This window comes from Cebidichthys violaceus, unplaced genomic scaffold, assembly GCF_023349555.1.
Source record: "Cebidichthys violaceus isolate CVI_PGR_0920_01 unplaced genomic scaffold, fCebVio1.0.p SCAF_165, whole genome shotgun sequence".
In the NCBI taxonomy this organism is placed as follows: domain Eukaryota; kingdom Metazoa; phylum Chordata; class Actinopteri; order Perciformes; family Stichaeidae; genus Cebidichthys; species Cebidichthys violaceus.
Window position 1 is genome coordinate 100,935 of NW_027176335.1, and position 18,407 is coordinate 119,341.

At 40.9% G+C, this 18,407-nt stretch overlaps 2 protein-coding genes across 4 annotated transcripts; both read right to left on the reverse strand.

The window, feature by feature from the left end:
• Positions 1-807: 807 nt before the first annotated feature.
• wasb (WASP actin nucleation promoting factor b) lies at positions 808-5,138 on the reverse strand. The gene is given in 14 exon segments (XM_068711639.1): positions 808-943; positions 1,032-1,137; positions 1,618-2,168; positions 2,263-2,438; positions 2,565-2,619; positions 2,622-2,762; positions 2,861-2,893; positions 2,999-3,028; positions 3,429-3,497; positions 3,500-3,524; positions 3,700-3,786; positions 4,003-4,040; positions 4,043-4,142; positions 4,921-5,138. Coding segments are annotated over 14 exon segments (1,572 nt in total). The 5' UTR covers positions 5,023-5,138; the 3' UTR covers positions 808-884.
• Positions 5,139-5,329: 191 nt separating this feature from the next.
• LOC137873416 (sodium-coupled neutral amino acid transporter 3-like) lies at positions 5,330-18,184 on the reverse strand. 3 transcript variants are annotated; one of them, XM_068711641.1, is made up of 18 exons: positions 17,557-18,184; positions 14,283-14,402; positions 12,752-12,860; positions 12,473-12,593; positions 12,239-12,341; positions 11,991-12,106; positions 10,794-10,867; positions 10,398-10,490; positions 10,227-10,308; positions 10,038-10,120; positions 9,796-9,854; positions 9,574-9,696; positions 9,248-9,327; positions 9,059-9,159; positions 8,766-8,890; positions 6,923-7,067; positions 6,717-6,820; positions 5,330-6,603 (listed from the first exon to the last, which is right to left on the reverse strand). In XM_068711641.1, exons 4-18 carry the CDS (start codon positions 12,511-12,513, stop codon positions 6,499-6,501), a joined length of 1,434 nt encoding a protein of 477 aa, XP_068567742.1. In that variant the 5' UTR covers positions 12,514-12,593; positions 12,752-12,860; positions 14,283-14,402; positions 17,557-18,184; the 3' UTR covers positions 5,330-6,498. The 3 variants fall into 3 exon arrangements, with proteins under 3 accessions (XP_068567742.1, XP_068567744.1, XP_068567743.1); XM_068711643.1 differs by having other exon boundaries at positions 12,239-12,323; positions 17,557-18,183; XM_068711642.1 differs by lacking the exon at positions 12,752-12,860.
• Between the last annotated feature and the right edge of the window lie 223 nt (positions 18,185-18,407).

The window sequence follows — 18,407 nt, forward strand, 5'->3', positions numbered from 1 at the left end:
GGATCACATATTCCATGTTTGTTTTGGACGATGGTATGTGACGTAAAGTAAATGCAGCACGTAGTTAATAGGCTTCAACATGCAGAACCACAGGTATGGTACTGTCAAGTATCTTGAAACAGAAATGTAATATATTGATTGTGAATATAATATATATGGTCATTGGATTACTCTTGTATTGTATGAAGTTGATATGATGAATGCATATGTTGCATGCATATGTGTCGTTTGTTGCAAGTTGTACATTTTACTTGGTGTGTAATGATGTTTGTAAGGCGTAAAGTTTTCTGTTAAGCTAATTCCATTGGGTTTTGTCATGTAATGACTCCCCTACTGTCCTGTGCTCTCGTATGTGAGTGTTGAGGATACGTGTAGCATACAGTGTTCTTCCAGTTATGCACTTTGTCGGTGTCGGTATTCGAGGGAATTTGGGATCTTTGCACAGATGTATGAGAAAAAGGAACTTTTTTTTTTTTTTTTTTTTTTTTTATGCACAGTATGTTATTATAAAACTGGAATGGAACTGCTCAGATTTAGTATTGATTGTTGGTGTTCTGTCATATGCTGTATTTACAAACTTTAAAAAAAAATTGCTCTTTTTAGTGGAAGCCTAAGGAACAAGATTTGTTTTTTTTTGTTTTTTTTCCAGTCAGCTCCACCATTCACCGTCATTGTGAGTAACACGGTGCTGTCACTATGATGAACCTACACTGGAACGTTCCAACAAATATATAACGTTTCAAAACTCTCTTAAACTTGTTTTCTTTCACTTTCAAGTCTTTTCTAATTGAATCATTTGACCTCAAGTCACATTCCAGTTTTATTAGCAATTATCGTACTTGAAATTCAACCTGTGAGGTTTCTACCAGTTCAAAATCCACACATCAGTCATCCCATTCGTCATCGTCTTCCTCCTCATCTCCACCTTCATCTTCACTCTCATCTGAAAGAGAGGACATGTATAAAGATGTGTGGCTCCTTTGGTTCCACTCTTGCTTTATGTTGCGTGTAATTCATGTTCAAATATTTACCAGAGGAATGAATGGCTTTACTCCTCTTCTGCATGACCATCATGAGAGCGCCAACGATGCCCTCGTCTGACTCTGTCACTGTCGCTGCATCAGGACTGTCTATCACCTATAACACACAACAGAATTTAAACATGAACATCTTGCAGCGTGTCAATCAAGACGGATCTGTTCTTATATATATATATATATATATATATATATATATATATATATATATATATATATATATATATATATATATATATATATATATATATATATATATATAATATATATATATATTATATATATATATATAAAATATATATATATATATATATATAATATATATATGTATAATATATATATTATATATATTATATATAATATATATATATATATAATATATATATATATATATATTATATATATATATATATTATATATATATATATAATATATAATATATATATATATATATATATAATATATATATATATTATATATATATATATATTATATATATACATATATATATATAATATATATATATATATATATATATATATATATATAGCACATTTAAAATGCGTAAAGTTTGCTTTACATTTTTGAGCTTCTTCCCCAGTCGGATCTGATCCAGCAGAGCACCTCTGCCGGGTCCTTCTCCTCCGGATGCAGGGGCAGGTGGTGGTGTTGGTTGGCCTCCAGGAGGAGGGGGAGGTGGGAAATGTGAAGTTTGGGGGGGTGGAGGGGGCGGAGGAGGAGGAGGCCCTCCACCTCCTCTGCTGGGTGCAGATGGAACGGGAGGAGGTGGGAAACCCATGGAGCGCTGCTGGCCAGGCGGCGGGGGAGGAGGCAGGTTGTGGGAGGACATCGAATGTGGGACATGAGAGGACTTCGGGGGAGGCGGTGAGTGGAAATGAGAAGGTGCAGAGTGTGCCGGCGGCGGCGGCGGAAGACCACCTCTGCTTGTTGCTGCAGGTGGGGGTGGCACTGCTCCTCGTGCAGGAGGCGGGTGCCCTCGAGGTGAATGGCCTGGGACGGGAGGCAGGGGGCCGGAGCGGCCTCGCGGAGGTGGAGGGGTCGGAGCAGAGGAGCCCGGCACAGGAGGCAGAGGCCCTTGTCTGCCAGGTGGAGGTGGTGGAGGTCCGCCAGCTATAAAGCAATAGAAGGAAACATGCATAGCAATTCAATTCAAGCTTTAGATTAGCCTGTGAGGAGGAACCAAATGATGCAGTGTGAGTCTGACCTTGGTTCATCTCCCTTTTGACCGCCTCCATGCCTCCAGACTGCTCGATGACATTATAGATGAGCTGGGAGGTCTTTTCATCCTTCATCTCATCTTCACTGATCCCGGCTTTGGAGAGCAGCTTCCACAGATCAGGGTCAATGTTGTTGGGATCCCAGCCGACATGACTAACATGCCTGACAGGGAGGAAATCAAAGGAGACACAGTTTCTCAAACTCTGTCGAGCCCCATCCTCTCTAGATATTAACTAAACTTCGCTGGGTGACATCAAGGCAACACATTTCGACGGCTGAAATGCTCACTTAAATCCACTGGGTGCCCCTATGTCTGCTTTGGAGAATTTGGGCCCCTTCTTCCTTTCTTCTTATCCTTCTTCCCCTTGCCGGTCAGAGATAAGGAAGCAGCAGGTGAAGGCGTGGAGCGGTAGCGGAAGAATGGATGTCTGGGGTTTTGGATGTTCACCGTGGTCATGTGAAGAGAACCAGGGCTGCCAGGTGATGCTTGGAGATACAGAGTACAAGCAGGATGGTATGTCGTTATTATTTCATTTCACGGATCATTGGTGGAGGAAAGGTTACAGTAGGAAAATGTTAGGCACCTATTTCAGGGAGTCGAGGCATAGAACCTCTATCTACAGCGACAGGAGAAAAGAAGATAAATACTTTTACTCTTATAGTTTATCATATTATGTCGGATAAATTCAATCGTTTCAGTCACGAAGTTCATTGCTATCTTACACTCGGCGGCGGGGGGCGCTGTTTCTTATCTGTCAACAACAAGGAGACGAGAGAAACCATTTTGAGACACATTACCGCAGCATAATAAAATATGTATTCACTTAAAAATACCCTTAAAACATTTACTTTGGGTTTGGATGTAAGAAGTTATTGATCAACTATAATTTGTCGATTTTTTTTAGCATTACCTATACTCTGAGAATGTATTCCAGTTTCTGTTAAATGGAAGTATCAGTAGTATTAACGGATTTAAAAAATCAACTTCATTTAAGTTTTTTTATTTCTAGGATCTAATTGCAAACAAAATTAGCCCGATAACATATAACAAAATAGGAAAATGGCAATGAATGATTATATTAATTTATTATTATCTATTATTATTGGTGTATAATTAATACTCATTAAAGTGGTCTCTAGGACCTCACTGACCCTGGCGGTTGTGTCTCTGGTTGATTTTATCCTCCACGGCATTCTGGAAGGCTTCTGCTTCCTGCTGCAGGCAAAGTTCAGTCCGACTTGACAGTCCTGCGTCGCGCGAGGAACGAACAAGGAATGTTTTTTTTTAGGAACAGTGGGCTGTACTTTCAAAAATAAATAAATATGTGTGACCTACTGCTAGTTTTAACGGAAACAACTGCTGTGCATCAATTAAACCCGACACAGCAACTTGGAGGGAGAGGTCAGGTGAGGGCGTGCTTACGTCCGCAGCGAAGGTGTGGAAGAACGGCTGCGGAGAGGAGTAAACAATCTGGTTGTAGATCTCCTGCTCCCAAACCTGCCTCCCTGTCTGTGGAGGAACATGGTAAATATTTCAGTCCTTCAGTAATGCTCATGTAAGATGTGAGTAATCTCACACACACACACACACACACACACACACACACACACACACACACACACACACACACACACACACACACAGTGATCTGAATGACAGTCTAATGAGGGCCTAAACATTCCAATGCAGCCTGCTAATTGGACTCAAATGGCAGACTAGTCTTACTTTCAAGTCAAACATCCGTATGAAGTAGGAGCGCTGAGGTTGTCTTTGATGAAGCACACCACTCCGGTGTGCTGCAAGCTCCACATGGAGGGACTGTGAGGCAGAGCCATGAACAGCTGTGCTACTGCAGAGGCCATGGACTGATGAAACACACAGAGACAAAACAAACACTTTACAACAGTTCAGCGCTGATAGGGAACCCTGAGAACGTTTTATTGCAGCTCACATGCAAATATTGCAGTTTTGTGGTGAGGATTCACTTCCCCCGGGCTGCTTTCATTTGTTAAGTTTAAGTGCCGTGACGCTTTAAATTTCATCACCCGTCATGAGATTCTGTTGTTAACCAGACGGACTCATCTGTTGGCAGAATGCGTGCCTCCGTTGCTTAAAGAAAGTCGAGAACGAAGCAACTTCTGCTCTACTGTTATAAACCTAACAACAGTGTCTAATTCTGACACCAGGAAATGGTTCAGCCACCATTTCCTGTTACAGCTACCTCTTTTTTTTTTTTTTTTTGTTGATGACCTAATGTCAGAAATTCAGTAGATTCTCAAGAGTTGAAATGTACCTGAACTAAATACACTAACAAAAAAGCAGCTCAGGTCAAAGTCTCAGCGCGGCGTTCAGCAGTCAACTGTGCTCGTTCAAATTCAGGTTTAACGAGAGAGAGAGAGAGAGAGAGAGAGAGAGAGAGAGAGAGAGAGAGAGAGAGAGAGAGAGAGAGAGAGAGAGAGAGGTTTTGAGGGCTGAGGCTATTTACCTTTTTAAATAGCAACCAGAGTAACCTGTATTACTTTCTCTTTGAAAAACAAACTCTTCTACAAGTCAGAACAAATACAGCAGGTTATCATCCCTCATGGTGGGAAATCCACCCCCCCCCCCCCCCCACTCTCCCCCGCCAGTCAGCTCAGAACTTACAGCACATCTTCTGCCCAGCAGCTCCTCCAACTGCTCATTCTCCTGCGAATTCAGCAGTGAACTCCGGGCGCTCTCCATTTTAGCTTTAGATCCACGGCTCATGGTCCTCTAATAAATCTCCCAGTTTATTTAGAATTCATGTGCACCGCATGTGAAAAGGCGTCCTCGCTCCGCTGTCAGAACACTGAGCTCTACGGTGAAGGAAGTTTCTCTTCTGTGTTCTGTGCACACATCAACTGAAAGCAGGAAACGGACAACCGCACTTCTCTAACCCCCACTTTTCTTCTTTTTCTCAGACGAATGAATGTGCTACTTCCATTTTCAGAGGGAGGCAGTGCCTTGTTGCTCTGCGCTCAATGTGCAGCCACACAGATGAACATTTTTACTCAGATTAAAAAGCAACTTTTTGTACAAATGAAAGACATGTTTTATTGACAGATAGCAACATTCATATTAATTTAAAAATGCACAGGATGAATAACAAAGTCAAAATATCTTTTGGTCAAATTTTAAAGACAAAAACAAAAGAGAAACAGACTCCATTTTAACTTAAAACCCATAGGTTGTTATTGTTCATACTCAACAGTTACTGCTAAAACAGACGCAGCATTTTTTTAACACAAAAATGTTCTTAGGTACAATTTTTAATTGGCCTTTGCTGAACATAGTAAGAATAACAAAGAAATAGGGTGTTACACCCTATTTCTATGTGACACAACATTATATTCTTTGGTTTGCAACATCACATGTGATTTTCAGTCACTGTCAGTTTGACCTTCATGGATAGCAGCCAAACACAAATTGCACCGCGTCTGTCCCCTCAGACTCAGCCATGAAAATAATCACTTCTACAACACTCAAGTTTTTGTCAGAATATATTAACACAAATTTCACATTAGCAACATTAATTAAACTCCAGGTAAAAGTCATCAAAAAAAAAAGAAGGTATTTTAGTCGATCGTAATGGTTCGTGTGGAGATGCGGACTAACCCTCGCTGATCAAATTTTAAAAGCTGAATCTGTGAAGTTCGTTGGAATTGGGACAACGCCGCACCGGCAAATTTTACAGCTCTAAATGTATAATGAAACAAAAACTGATGGATGGGTTGGGGTTAGTGTGCAAAAGAAGGGAAACTAATGCCTTTCGACACGATCACATTTCTGTTCTGTAAAACCTGCGATGGTGGGGAAGTAGATTGGAAGGATTTTTGCCAGTGACTGAGTTATTCCAAGGAACTGTACACATCCATACTCTAAAATGGGATTTCCATTTGAGTCATGCTGTTCTCATTCATCCTTTTGCCGTCTTTTGGATTTCTACACATGCCTCCAAACAACATGCTTACTATGAGGCGTGACATAGGATTCATTTGGTCAGAGCACATTGCTCTGCTTTGTCCTCCCCATATCATGTCAAAATGCTTTCTTTTTTGTAGGCGAAGGTTCTTCACATATCGTTCGTCTTGTGCAGCAAAACGTTCCTATTTGGCTTCGGATGAGCAGATGAGGGGTAATTTAATGACAGGGAGAGCTTTGGTTTGGCGTTCTGTTTGTTGTATCTCTGTTCCTTCACAGCTGCTAGTGCCCGCCTCCGCTCCGAGATGCCCCAGTCACCCAGTCAATAATGATGAACGACAAACTCATGATCATGAAGATGACTCCCAGGGCAGCAAAGCAGGCGGCCTACCAGAGTGGAAGGAAATAAAAGGACATTTGTATCCACAACACTTTAAAAATGTAGATTTAAAAAGTTGAATTTAAAGCATCCTTGATAGCTGAATGACCGGAGCCGGTACCTGAATCTTGGGTCTGGACCGAAATGCCTCCTGGTCTTCAGGAACGATGCGGATGTAGAAGATTCCAGGTAGGATGAAGATGAGGCAGGGGGCAGATGTGGCTCCTGAAGATGAAGGATGAGAACAGGAGAAGAAACGAGTTCATTTAATGTTGTTGCACAGTTTACGGATGACATAATTCGGTCGTTGTTCCTGCGCAAATGTACCGATGAGACCAAAGATGTCGCGGATGGAGGGCACGAAGATGACCAGTAGGTTGACCACGAAGATGAGGCAGAACGCAATGCCGATGTGTACGAACCAGTTGAACGGCTTTTCAGGGAACAAGATCTGGAGCAAGGCCCTGCGGATCTACAGAGGGGAGCAAGGGAAGAGGGAGGACGTCACGCTCTTCTTAACAGAAAAGATATTTACAAAGCTATCAACAGTTGATCTTGTTTTATCACCTCGGTTAAATTTAGAGTGTTATAGAGCCGCCGTTGAGTAGCTGTTGCGTGTGTAGGGGATAAGCTCCGATAGACTAGTTGACATATCAGTATTTTCCGCCAAAGTGCCTGCGCGATATGCTGACGAGTGAGACCAGCGGTGCGACATACTTGAAGGTTTCAACTTACAGAAAAACATTTGGCAGCATCGTCTGCTTTCTGTGCAGTAATTCCATAGTAAATGAGTATTTCAACAATTTGGGGAATTCCCTAATTTGCTTGCTTGATGAGAGTTAGATGAGAAGATGGATACCACTCTCATGTCTGTCCATTCAATATGAAGCTGGAGCCACCAGCTGGTTAGCTTAGCATATAGACTGGAAATAGCTAACCGCCTACCAGCACCTCAAAGGAAACCAGTGGAGACTCCAATTAAATAACACTCTTATAAAAAAAAAACACAACATGTTTGTACGGATTAAACAAATGAATTTTAATTGAGTTCTAGCGGTTCTTGTAGATGACTTTGGACAGAGTCGGGCTCTGGTTTCAGTCTTTATTCTAAGCTAAGCTAAGCTAAGCTAAGCTAAGCTAAGATAAGCTAACTCCTGGCTTCAGCTTCATATTGAATGGACAGACATGAGAGTGGTTTCAATCTCCTCATCTAACTCTCTACAAGAAAGTGAATAAGCATACTTTCTGAAGTTATATTAAGACAATGTTTTAAAAAGAAAATCTCAATACAGTCAACGCACTATTTAAATAGAAACAGCTGGCTTTAGAAGTTACACAGCACTGAAACAGTATAGGACTCTTTCAGTGCCTTGATATATGAATCTTGAATTATTCCTAAACATACATGCATACTTTGGCAGCATCGGTTATGTTGTGTACAGGCTACATTAGCAATAGGTTGGTCTTATGATGTTCAGTTTATAAATTCAGGATCTTCCTAGACAACATAGGAATGTATAGTAATGTATTTATTTATTTAGGAAAGCTAAAAATGTAAAATGTTGATGAATGAACATTGCATGCGGAGTACCACATGGCTCAAGTCTGGGTCCACTACCTTTTAAGTCTCTACTACACTACCATTCATAATGATGGTTTTAATTTTTTTATTAAATTAGTACATTTTATCTTAAAGACCTTTTCTTTAGAGAAACGTGTCATTGTTTGTTGTAAGAAAGATTCACTATAATGCAGCAAAGCCCTTTTGTATACAGTATTTATAATATGCACAACATGTAGTTGTGTTTTTCTGTGTTGATACATCAATTTTTAAATTATTTTTAAGTCTCTTGATTAATCAATTCTTGATATATCAGCAAACTTTGAAAAAATGGCCAATAGAAAAACATGAAATATTCACAGAAATTGGAACCATTTTTGCTTTAATTCTTTTTAAACAATGAACTGATGAGCAAAATAGCAAGTATAATTATAGTTAACATGTCAATTATTCAACTAAATTGTTTCAGCTCTTTTAATCTCCTCTTTTGCAACTCTAAGTTTTAATGATTTTGTCTGAATCTACTTGTGTTATTGTATTAAGCATGTTGCATTTTAAACTGTGGAAAGTGAAAGCAAATGTCATTATTCTTGTTGCTAGATGTCTTACCGGGAAAAGCACCACGGGGACAGTCAGAGTGACGGCCACCAGCACAGCCACTCGCACACAGAGAACCAGCACATCCAGTGTGTCCACTCGGCTGTAGGTGTGTAGCAGCTCCGACTCCACATTGCCTACCCACAGAGAAACCCTTTACATATCTCATCTGGTCTTTCCTCATTCACAACACTGGAAAAAGCATATGGGCTCTTGGTACAAGTGACTCATTCATTTGAAAATCTTTCCATTCGCAACTTTAGAACAAGGTGACCTTTGACTTTCATGAGCAAAGAGGGACTTACCATAAAAGGTCAGGTAACCAAAAAGAGCCGTTATCAGGTACATGACAAACATGGCCAGGATGGAGACGTTGGCAACGTTCTGCATACGTTTCTTAGTGGCACTGGGGTAAAGGCAAGCAGAACGATGACGCTCATTTGACTTAAACTTTTACGGCATTTTGTGAAATGCATGAAGACGTTCCGACTTACTCTCGTAGCTCGGTGTAGATTGGCAGCACCTCTGGGTGGCAGACAAAAGCGAAGGCCAGAATTGGGATGGTGTACGCCGTCTAAAAAAAAAAAGCCAAACATGCCAAAAGGTCAGTGAGCAACCCACCAAGCATGGCCTGAGCAACACGATCAAATGCTGGTTTTATACCCGCTGTTGATACAACATGCCTTAATGCTGTTGACATTAACGCGCTCAAGTGCAGGACATGCGATAATGAATCTGCGGCGCTAACCATGAAATAAATATACAGCTGGCGATACAGGAAACTAGACGCAGGCAATGAAAATGTTTTTTTTCCTCTGACCTGTGAGTTGACGGTGAATAGTTTGGCCTCGCAGGCGTTGTCCGTCCCATTAACGTTAGTGTAGTCAAGAGTCGTGTTACGGTCGTCCAGTGGACAGAGGATGTTGAATTTCTTGTAGATAACCTGGGAAGACGCACTAATTGGTTAATCAAAGATACATATTTGACGAAGGAACAGGTTGTTTTTATTCTATGCGCCTTTGGCCGAAAAGTTTAGACTCACCGAGATTAAGAAAAACACCATGCAGGATAAGGAGAACCCGCTTGTATAGCCCAAGTAACCTGTGGTGCAATAATAATAATAATAAGAGGATGCAGAAGGATGATGGTACTTTCATCTCAATACAGCACATGAAAGTAAAGGCCACAAAAAAACGGGTAGTGGACACATGATGTAACATGGGAGAGTACGGGGGAATATATAAAAAAAGAAAGTAAAATGCGACGACAGAATGAGAAACATACCAAGGCGTTTCATGAGCGCTAGAGGAAGGATGATGAGAACACTGACAATAATGATCAAGTAGTTTCCATTCATGAACCACTCTCTATGAGACAAACAGATGGAAAACAAACAAGAAAATCAGTTCATCGCCAAACAAAAGGACTGAAACAATACATGGATCATTGTGTGAATAGCACTTTGACGCTCACCCTGTGTTTTCGTGTTTACCGAGGAAAGCCAGAATAACCAGTGGCAGCTCGGACTTGACGATGAAGAGGTAGCTGGACATTGCTAGGAGGAAGTGAAAACAGTCGCTCTTAGCGCTCGCTTTCATATTTATAGATATCAGACATGTGAATGAAACAGCAGGACGTTCATACCTCCAATGTTGTGTACTGTGATGATGCATGCGGCCACCAGTTTTCCCGGGGTACCAAAAGCCCGATTCCCAAGCTGCTCATAAGCCCGGATGCCTGAAAAAATATTATATATATATATATATATATATATATATATATATATATATACACGAGTGTGATGAGTCATGAACGCAGGATCGACTATCTGGCTACGCTAGAGCTACGAATCTGCATAGTTTCTGTCCAAGCCCGAAAAAACTGAAATTTCACTGTAAAAAGAATGAAATAAATACATATTTTATTAAGTTTAAGTCTTTTCAGTGTGGTAACAAACATTTGTGAAACGATCTCTGACATATGCCTTCTCATAGTGTTCGGCAAAGCCTAAAAAAACTGTAATGTCACAGATCGGCTTACCAACAACCCCAGCACTTCTCAGCAGGAGGTGAATTGAATACGCAGACAGAATGGCAATGGAAACCAACAGGATTCTGACAAAAACAAGAGCAGAGATTTGGGAAATGTAATTCCTGTTAAAACAAACAAACAATGACTCGCATGGCAAAAATGTATCACTGGTCTCACAAACGTTCTTCTTCTTAACTGTGCTCATCATCTTAATACATAATGACAGAAAGAAGGGGGAAATAACTTGGAAACGTCTTTAGAAACTATACTCTTAAAAACTATTCTCGTGAACTTTTTTTGCTCTTCCCCCCCACCACCCACACAAGTGAGTTTGGCTTTGAGAGGCTGGCTCTCCAGCCAACCTCCTCCTCCTCCTCCCCCCCCCTGCCACATAGCACAGGACTGATCCAGGCAGGCGTGTCTTGGATCTGATCACTACCGGCTATTTTTAACCCACTCAAATCTGATTTAGGGAAGCTGCGTGTGTATGAGCTCTAATGTTCATTCTGACAGATCAGGCTTCGTACGGCAGCTGTTGTGTGTGTGTGTGTGTGTGTGTGTGTGTGTGTGTGTTTACAGTATTACACCTGCAGCTCACACAGGTACACGGACAGAAACAGAGCCCATCCCCCTGTGGCCCTACTTCCAGCCTTATAAGGACCCTCTTGACTATCCACTCCGTGCCGACCAACACAATCGCAATCCTGATTCTAATGTTACTTGAATTCAAACACAAAGTCCTGATTATTCATAATCCATTTATAGAGCACTTTTCAAGCAAGTGGCACAAAGAGTTTTACATCGTTGGGAAGCTAAAAAAATACAAGCAGCAAACTTTTATACAACACGGTAGAAGAAAACATACATAAATACAGAAGTTAGCTCAAAAAGTAAAAGAATAGTTATTAGTTTTTAAGAGAAGCCATTAAGAAATAGCTCTTTAAAAAAAGTAAGGATCAGCAAAAATGACTTGGAAATCTTTTACTCCTTGTAACTCCAAGGAGTGTGCACATTTGGCTTCACCAAAAAATACTAAATGGAGCTGAAATCGATATCCCATTGTTCTATATTACAACTTCAAATACTTTGCTGTGAGCAAATACATGCACCTATGCGCATGTATACACAAGCCCACTGACGAATACAGCAAAAGCACAACGTTTAGCCAAAAATGAGGACTGTGTTTGGTGTTCGCGTTGGACTCACAGAAAAAGAACGATTCCAGTGTTGGACATTGCAAAAGCCAATCCCAGAATTCCGCTGCCCATAATGGCGTTGCTGAGGTTAAAGATGGACATGCCAAATGAAGTCTTTCCCTCGAACTGCAAGAGGAGGACAAGAGAGGAAGTCACTCATACAAATCAATTCACGCTCGAACCATCGAAAGCATCGTTATCAATTACCGTATCTGATTTAACTGCATTTTCTTTTCAAAGCCGAGCAAAAGCACTCACATCTGTAAAGCGGGTTTCTTTCTTGACGCCAGTTTTATGTGGGAGAAACTCCTCGTGTTCAGTCAACGCATCCAGCCCATCAAACCTACAAGGGGATAAAAGCCTTGGGTAAAAAAAATACACATTTAAAGACACGTTTAACATATGTTAATTCCCTGAGCTGAGCTTCCAACCCTTTTTCGCTGTGATGTATTGTACATGTATCAGTAATTACTGTTCATTTGTGAGTCTTACCCATCTTCCCTGCTGTGTCCATTCATTTTCTGTAGCTCCATTCTGGTTTGCTGGGTGTTGTGACTCGAGAGATCTACCTTTTTTGCCGGACTGAAAGAATCCTCCTCAAGCTGTCACCTGGCTGGAGGTAAATAGAAAAAAAACAAAAAACTTTTGTTTAATGGATGGTAAACGCACCAAACATCTCCTACAGATTTGACCTTTACTTATGCACGGATGAGGTTTAATGTTCGGCTGTTTTTTTTTTTTTTACACAACATAGATAACATTCAAACTCACTTCATGCACTGATCTTGCCAACTTTCCATCCTTTTGTAAAGAAAACCGCAAGCAGGATGACCTCAGCATGAGTCTTTACCTTTCATAGCGTCTGTGTGCGTCGCCTTAACTTCAACAAGCACAGACAAGATGTCAGAGTAAGAATAGTGACATATGTACAGAATACTTTTATGAGATGGACGTACGGTGTTGGCTCTGGTCCACAATACGATAAATACAGTGGCAGTGGCAAAGGCTTTATAAAGGTAGACACAGGTATTTAAACTGGAGCAGAAAGGAAGACAGCATTCAGGAAACACAGAATATGACTACAGTAATACAAAACAATGCTATGTGGTTTTAAAAGGGCAGAGCTATTTATAAAGTCTTGAGACACGTGCCACTGTCATTTTTCTCTGCTTGCCAAAGACAACAAGAATGTTGCTTTTTTTTTCTTTTTTTCCTTTTGGCGATGCGAAAAAGAAGGATAAAGAAAACTTTCGCTGTGGTAGTTCACAAAATAAACACTTGGGATGTAAGTCCATTTAAAGCTTGACATGAAAGGCTTTAAATAACAAATGTTGTCAGAGGATTTATGTTGCTCTAATCTGTTGTGGGCCACACAAAGCTGGCATGGACGGACTCTGGGAATGAGCGTGGGTCTGTGCTGCTGCCACAGGGTCATGGGATCCTTCACTTCTCCGTGGGTCAGACTGCCCTCAGGATTTTCACATCTGACCCTTAAGGACACACCCGCACTACATTGCGCCATTCCTTCAGAGTTTCAGACTTTAAAAAAAAGAAAGAAAAAGTTGATAAAAGTAAAGTTTTTAATTATCCTACGCCCACCAATGAACAGGCCGTGTGGACGTACAATAATTCTTGCAGCTTGCTGGTTGACAGCTGTGGGCCATGGAGATAAACAAAGGGTTCCTGTGTAAACCCTGCTATTTAGACTAAATACAGTAGCCTTGTCCCCGTATGCTGGCCTCGGGTCAAGTCTGGTGAGCAGAACCTTCTTTAGCTACATACCAAACAACGTTCCCATGGTCCACCAGCAAATGCAGGCGAATGTCAGGAACATTCTGACATATTGTTTTCACAACAGACCATTTTTTTTTTTTTTTGATTGATGTATTACAACTCTCACCACATTTCAAAAGGCAAATTTTACAAATGGGACATGCTTTGCATTCTCACGTAGGCAAACCTGGTTAACTAGAAGCTTGTTCCAAGTGCTCTTAACATTTATAACATCTATCTGAACAACTTTCTTTTTTTCCCAAACAACCTACCCCATTCCTTTTACACAGTGTTGTGTATGTATGTACTGTATATAATCTAAATATGACAATAATGTATATAATAATCTTGTCAATAACTTTTTTTTAAGTTAAACACAGCAGATACTACTGTAGAGTTACTATCCAGCAGTGCACACCACATGGCTTCTGTCTGATGCAAGAGCAGCTCACTATTGAGAGTTAGCCCTTCCCTTCTCTTCCTCAACATCTTAAACACAAGAACACACACACATCTTTCAGCAACTTACCCTTGTGGTCAAGACCAAGGCTGGTTTCCTTTTCTGATTATTGACAGAATAAGTCCTTGTGGAAGTTGACTCTCCCAATGTTTACGTACAGCTTTGTTCTTATGAGTCTCTCCAAAGCTCCTTGGTAGTGAAGAGAGGAGAGAGTGGGAGAGATTAGAGGCTAGGAGGAGTGAGCGGGACAGAGGAACACCCATATTTAACCCTTTGTTTAACCCGTTACAGGTACAGAGGCTGTTCCAAAGAGGCCGTAGGGATCCGCTCACCAGGTGTCCACGCTGAAAAGGTGTGCAGACCAGCGACTAATCAAAGGAAGTGAATCTCCTGTAGTTTTAAGAGACAAGAAATCCCAGGAACCCATGAAATCAACAGGGCTTCTGGTGTTTATACTGGAGACCAATTACCATGTCATTACAGACTATGCAATTGGGAATGGGGGGGGGGGGGGGGGGGCAGTGGGTGTGAACTGAGGGGGCCTTTGTTACGGCATTGGCAGATACTCACTGACAGTTTGCATCCTGCTGGAAGTCATAGTGATGGTAATTAGCTTAGGAGTTAAGTGCTTTTTTAAGATTGCCCACATGTGATTGTGCTTAAGAGTGGAAACATTGTGCATGCACATTTGACCCAAAGCGAACAGTACCGGACACAAGGAATTCAACATCAAAAGACAGCAAAAGCGTCTCAGAAAACTGAGGTTTTGTAACATTCTGTAAAGGACAGAAGACATCTTCAGATTTCTACATCATATCAATATATACAGTTGTGGTCAAAAGTTTACATACACTTGTAAAGAACATAATGTCATGGCTCTCTTGAGTTTCCCCGTTATTTCTACAACTCAGATTTTTCTCTGATAGAGTGATTGGAACAGATACTTCTTTGTCACAAAAAACATTCATGAAGTTTGGTTCTTTCATGTCTTTATTATGGGTTAACAGAAAAAGTGATCAAATCTGCTGGGTCAAAAATATACATACAGCAGTGCTAATATTTGGTTACATGTCCCTTGGCCATTTTCACTTCAATTAGGGGCTTTTGGTAGCCATCCACAAGCTTCTGGCAAGCTTCTCGTTGAATCTTTGACCACTCCTCTTGACAGAATTGGTGCAGTTCAGTTAAATTTGATGGCTTTCTGACATGGACTTGTTTCTTCAGCATTGTCCACATGTTCTCAATGGGATTTTAAGTCAGGACTTTGGGAAGGCCATTCTAAAACCCTAATTCTAGCCTGATTTAGCCATTCCATTACCACTTTTGATGTGTGTTTGGGGTCATTGTCCTGTTGGAACACCCAACTGCGCCCGAGACCCAACCTTCGGGCTGATGATTTTACGTTATCTTGAAGAATTTGAAGGTAATCCTCCTTCTTCATTATCCCGTTTACTCTCTGTAAAGCACCAGTTCCATTGGCAGCAAAACAGCCCCACAGCATAATACTACCACCACCGTGCTTGACGGTAGGCATGATGTTCTTGGGGTTAAAGGCCTCACCTTTTCTCCTCCAAACATATTGCTGGGCATTGTGGCCAAACAGCTCGATTTTTGTTTCGTCTGACCACAGAACTTTCCTCCAGAAGGTCTTATCTTTGTCCATGTGATCAGCAGCAAACTTCAGTCGAGCCTTAAGGTGCCGCTTTTGGAGCGAGGGCTTCCTTCTTGCACGGCAGCCTCTCAGTCCATGGAGATGCAAAACACGCTTGACTGTGGACACTGACACCTGTGTTCCAGCAGCTTCTAATTCTTGGCAGATCTGCTTTTTGGTGGTTCTCGGTTGACTCTTCACCCTCCTGACCAATTTTCTCTCAGCAGCAGGTGATAGCTTGCGTTTTCTTCCTGATCGTGGCAGTGACAAAACAGTGCCATGCACTTTATACTTACAAACAATTGTTTGCACTGTTGCTCTTGGGACCTGCAGCTGCTTTGAAATGGCTCCAAGTGACTTTCCTGACTTGTTGAAGTCAACGATTCGCTTTTTCAGATCCATGCTGAGCTCCTTTGACTTTCCCATTGTAGCGTTTGTGGGCGTTTGTATCCAATGAGCCCTATTTAAATGGCCTCAGAGAAGTCACCAGTTGTAGTCACTCATAATCACTCACAAGAAGTTAAGAGGCCATGCTATGAAGCTCATTTCATTGACACAACTTTCTAAGTCACCAAAATTGCTAATTCATGTTGCTGTATGTATATTTTTGACCCAGCAGATTTTGTCACTTTTTCTGTTAACCCATAAAAAAGTCATGAAAGAACCAAACTTCATGAATGTTTTTTGTGACAAAGAAGTATCTGTTCCAATCACTCTATCAGAGAAAAATCAGAGTTGTAGAAATAACTGGAAACTCAAGAGAGCCATGACATTATGTTCTTTACAAGTGTATGTAAACTTTTGACCACAACTGTATATATATATATGGCAACAGAAACACGTGTTCAACCTTTTACTTGTTCAGCTAGCTTAAAATGTCATCCACTTCTCAGGGTTGACATTTCCGTTGACTGATAAAGTTCAACTTAACTGACATACAAGTTTTATCTGCACACCAAAGAAACGCCCACGTTTTCTTTATCTCAGCATGACAATCGTTTACTGGAAAATTTGCTCTTTCTTGTTTTCATCCCTCAGATCTAGTGGCGGTGTGCACAGATGGCAGGGGGGTTTTTTTTGTTTCATTTTTTTTTTTAGAAAGCTGGACATCCATAAAAAAAAAATCCATAAAAAAAAAAAAAAGACAACTTCCACATTTTCATAATTGGTTCACGTTTCAGGCTATTTGTTGCCGTTTGTGAGAAATAAATATCACAAGGTCCGTACAGGTCAGGTGAATATAATAATGAAAAGATCATGGCTACTTCTGTCACCTTAAATGACCCTCAGCCATGTGGTTAGGAAAGATCCACAACACATAAATACACTTGTATGTGTCAAATATAAATAATCAGGAGACATTTATGTTTTGATATGTCGAAAACCGTCTATCAAATGTTATATCTTGAAACAAACAGTGATGCCAGCATTTGCAGCGAAGACGATCTCCCATTTCAGTGAGTCAGAGCAAACTGCCAGCATGTCAATAAAGGGACAGCATTAATATTCGTCCTCAGCTGAAACGTCGAGCAGAAACCAGCTGAAAAGAACGTTAACCATATCACCACTGTCACTGCTTTATCAGTGGACTCAATGATAACTATTTTCTCAAGTATTTTTCCCCACATGTACGCAGGGGGAAATTGTGAGGTGGCTTGCCGGCTTTTTTTTTTTTTCTTTTCTGGTACTCACCACTCTAGTTACAGTCAGACAGATGGATGTCCTCAGTCTAGATAGAAGTAACAGGGTATAAAAGACTATAAACTTGTTGGCTGGATCTTGTCAGAAATATGCTTCTCAGGAAAGCCATTAAGTTCCCTGCAGCTGTAAGAGAAGAGAGACGGGGGGGAAAGGAGGGAGGTAGTACATCTACGCGCGTTTTGAAGTTTCCTGCCATGTCACAAGCCAAGCCACTCCCTGTTTCCTGCAGACTGAGCATAGGGCCCACACGTGGTCCTCTGTTACTGTATGAAATACTGTGAACTGCTTGGACACATATGTCATATCATAATTCAAGCTACGTTTCAAATGAAATGGAAATGCCTGAAGCTGACAAATACTCTGCTTACTGGCCTACATTACAGTGGTTATAGTGAGGCTGAGCAGCTGATAAAATGTGTTGCTGTGTGGATTCACTCATTTCATTTTTTTTGAGCTGCAGCTTTGTACCATCAGCTCACCACCGGCGCCATCTAGTGGGCACAAACACGAAGGTACCAAAGAACATCACTGATCAGTAAATCATACAAACACAACAGGGTCCTGGTGTGATGATTAAATATTGAATCTGTTATTTCAAAAAAAAAAAAAAACTGTCTTAGACGACCAGATCCGTATGATGTGAAGCGCTTTGATTCAGCCGTTTCTACTCACAGGCCAGTTTCATATGTTTTATACAGTAGCTGGAAACAGGTATGACTGCATAGAAGTCTTTTTTTCATGATTTATTCATCTGCCATTTAAGTTCACAATGAATTGAAACATTTAGTCCGTAAAATGCAAACCATAATTTCCCAGTTCCCATGGGGATGTCTTCATATTGC